General features: G+C 43.0%; 1 protein-coding gene across 1 annotated transcript; it reads right to left on the bottom strand.

The window, feature by feature from the left end:
- Positions 1 to 1,177: 1,177 nt before the first annotated feature.
- Positions 1,178 to 3,205, bottom strand: LOC129244370 (uncharacterized). The gene has a single exon (XM_054881990.1). It carries the CDS (start codon positions 3,203 to 3,205, stop codon positions 1,178 to 1,180), a length of 2,028 nt encoding a protein of 675 aa, XP_054737965.1.
- Between the last annotated feature and the right edge of the window lie 224 nt (positions 3,206 to 3,429).

Raw genomic sequence — 3,429 nt, 5'->3', positions numbered from 1 at the left:
GGCACAGTGAGAGATTTAATCGGAGCAACTCGCGACTTTGAGCAAAGCAGATTTATACATACGCTCTTACCATTGCTAGCACGTATGTAAACACACGTACCATAAGCAGACAAACTGGCGTCACAAAAGGCATGAAGTTCCAATGATGCATTCCTTTTAGCGATGAAGCGGGGAAATGTCAAATGTTTGACATCGTTGAATTGGCTGCATAGGTTCTCCCAACTTGTTTCATGAGACATCGGTAAACTTTCATCCCAGTCAAGTTTTTCCATCCATAGACGCTGAAGAAATATTTTTGCCTTTAATACAAATGGGCCGACTAAGCCGAGCGGATCATACAAACGGGCAATGATGGAAAGTGCAGAGCGTTTCGTTATTTTTGTTGGTTTCTGAAATGGGGTAAATGCAAAGAAAAATAAATCATGATCTGTGTTCCATTGCAACCCTAGTGCCTTTGTTATGTTGCTGCCGTCGTCAAACCTTAGACGTTTTTCCCTATCAGCTAGAGGAATCTGCGCTATTACAGCTTGATCATTGGAGCACCACTTTCGTATTTTGAAGTTACCCTTTGCAAGTAGCTGCGAAGTTTGCCCCATTATTTCAATTGCCTCCTCAACAGTATCGGATCCAGTGATCATGTCATCAACATAAAAATCCCGCAGTACTATCTGAGCACCAAGGGGGTACGATTCGGCTTCATCGTTAGCTCTAATAGCTAAGAATGATGCTGGTCGTGTTCCCTAAGTGACAGTCTCTAATTTGTAGGTCTTAACATCTTCCATCGGGTTTTCCCTCCAAAGTATGCACTGAAGATAGTCATCTGGTGAGGTGATGCGTACGCAGCGGTACATTTTGCATATGTCACCTGTTAATGCGATGGGCCTTGACCTAAAACGTATTAAAGTTTCTGCAAGTTTTGGTTGAATTGTTGGACCTGCCATAAGAATTTCATTCAGAGAGTAGTTACTTGTTGTAGAAGCTGAACCATCGAATACTACCCGTAATTTCGTTGTTGTGCTATCTTCTTTAAAAACGCAGTGATGAGGAAGATAATGTGTTGGTACATTGGGGAGAGCATCCACAAGAGTCATGTGCTTTAAATCAAGATATTCTCGCATGAACGCTGAATACTGTAACCTTACGTTGTCGTTTCGCTGCAAACGTCGTTCTAGAGAGATTAATCGGCGTATTGATATGAGTCACCAAGCATATTTGGACTCAGTTTGACAGGAAGGCGGACTGAGTACTCGCCAGTACCCAGACGGCAATGGTTTGTTTGGAAATGTATTTCACAATCTAGTTCTTCTTTTGTTACCTTCGTGGTTCCTTCGAGACAATTTTCTGTTTCCCAAAAACTGCGAACCATTTGATCAAGTGATCCATGTGGTTCGTTGCTTTCGACGAGTTTGGATGACACCGTGCACGAAGAGCTGATGTTGGAGCGTTGTTTACCGCCAGAGACGATCCAGCCGAGACGTGTCTTTTGCAAAATGTGTGTTGGTTCCTTAAGACGTATTTGGCCGACACACAACAAGTCAAAAAATATGCCGGCTCCAATTAAGAGGTCAATCCTACGAGAAGTATTGAATGATGGATCGGCCAATTTTATGTTCTTAGGTATGACCCATTGCGATATGCTGAACGTGGTGGTTGGTTGCTGCTCAGTAATGGTGGGAATTATTGACGCCGTAATAGTGTTTGTGTAATCACTGTGAATAGATTTAAAAATAATATTGATTGTGTACTCAACTGTTGTATCTGACTCTCCAATTCCCGAAACTGCTACTGGGAACTTCGATTTCTTCAACTGTAGTTGGTTGGATAACCTGCTCGTAGCGAAATTTAGTTGCGAAGCTGAGTCTAAAATAGCACGACAGGGGATAAAACATCCAACACTGTTTTTTACAAACACCGTTGCGGTAGCTAGTAGTACGGATTCGTTTAGTTTAATGCTTGAGTGCTCGTTTGATATGCATGGAGGCGCCATGGAAACCAAAGATGCTGCTGATCCTGGTTGAGGAAACTTTTCTGCCAATGAGGCATTTTGGAAGGGTTGCTCTGGAATATCCTTATGTAAAAGGGTGTGATGAGCACCTTTACAACGAAAACAGTGAGTGGATTTGCATTGTTGTACTCGATGTCCAAGCTTAAGACAGTTCAGGCAAAGTTCAGCATTTTTTGCCTCTTTCCAGCGCTCGCTTGGGGAGAGTTTCGCAAATGACGGGCAAGTATAAATGAGGTGATCACGGTGCTTGCAAAACACACATGACCTTTGCGCAGGCTTCGAGACCACAAAAGACTTGTTGCGATTCACATATTTGCTCACCTTAGTTGGAGTCTTACCGAGCGTAACAAACGGAACATTCTCCAGAGTTTGACACCTTTTTTCTAGGAACAACGCCATGCCTTCCCAAGTGGGTAGCTCATTGGATGACACTTTTTCCTCCCACATGTTTTGAGTAGCGGAGTCAAGTTTCTGCATAACGATGTGTATCAGCAAGCTGTCGGCCAATTGTTCTATGCTGCCTAAAGTCTGTAATGCACGAATATGTGACAAAAATTTATCCGTTAACTGCCGGAGATTTGTTGCCACCTTTCCTTCGACACTTTCTAGTCCAAACAACTCACGGATATGTGCCTGAAAAATTAAACGCTTGTTATCAAATCGGTTATTTAGTAATTCAAGAGCTTTATCATAGTTAGATTCGCGAATTTCTAAGGACTTTATGGTGTCCAACGCGGCATCTGCAAGGCATGAGCGGAGATGTTGGAGTTTTTCCACTTTAGTTAATTCAGCTTCTCGGTCACTTATGGTGCGAAACATGGAGAAAAATTGTGGCCAATCTGAGTAGTTGCCTCTAAACGTTGGCAACTTCAGTTCCGGTAAACAAGATTTTGGTTGCTTAAGAACAACCACAGATTGCGAGTCCTGAGGCGAAAAATTGCGCGTGGTTGAATGTAAATGGCTATCTAAGCGGTTGGACTGTAGCTCGCGAGTGATGGCGCCTTTGACTGAAATAAATATGTTCAAGAACTGCTGTCGAGCATCAGTATCTAATTCGTCAGGATCTTCTTCTTCCAGGCGGTTTTGTGTGAGCTCAAAATTACTCCTTATGTTGTCTACCAGTTCCAATTTCAACGTGAGATCTACATGATCCAGTGAGCGTAGGGCTTCGGTTGTTGCGAGACGATGTATGGATTCCATTTGCCTAAAAATAGCTTCACTTTTCCTTTTCAGGAACCATCCTGGTCGTGCGGATAGAGAGTCTTCATTCCTTGACATTTTCACAGTGCCTTTGATAGCGATTACAAAAATTCCCAACTGTATGCCGTATACAGTACTAAGTTAGCGGTAGGATGGCGTGAGTTTACAGCTGCAAAAGTAAATGCAAGTCCCGTAGGCCAAGGTAGCTGACCGTGTATGCAACG

The sequence above is a fragment of the Anastrepha obliqua genome, chromosome 4 (assembly GCF_027943255.1).
Source record: "Anastrepha obliqua isolate idAnaObli1 chromosome 4, idAnaObli1_1.0, whole genome shotgun sequence".
NCBI classification, from domain to species: Eukaryota; Metazoa; Arthropoda; class Insecta; order Diptera; family Tephritidae; genus Anastrepha; species Anastrepha obliqua.
Note: the sequence above shows the minus strand (reverse complement) of the source record. Positions and strands in the feature narration are given on the sequence as shown.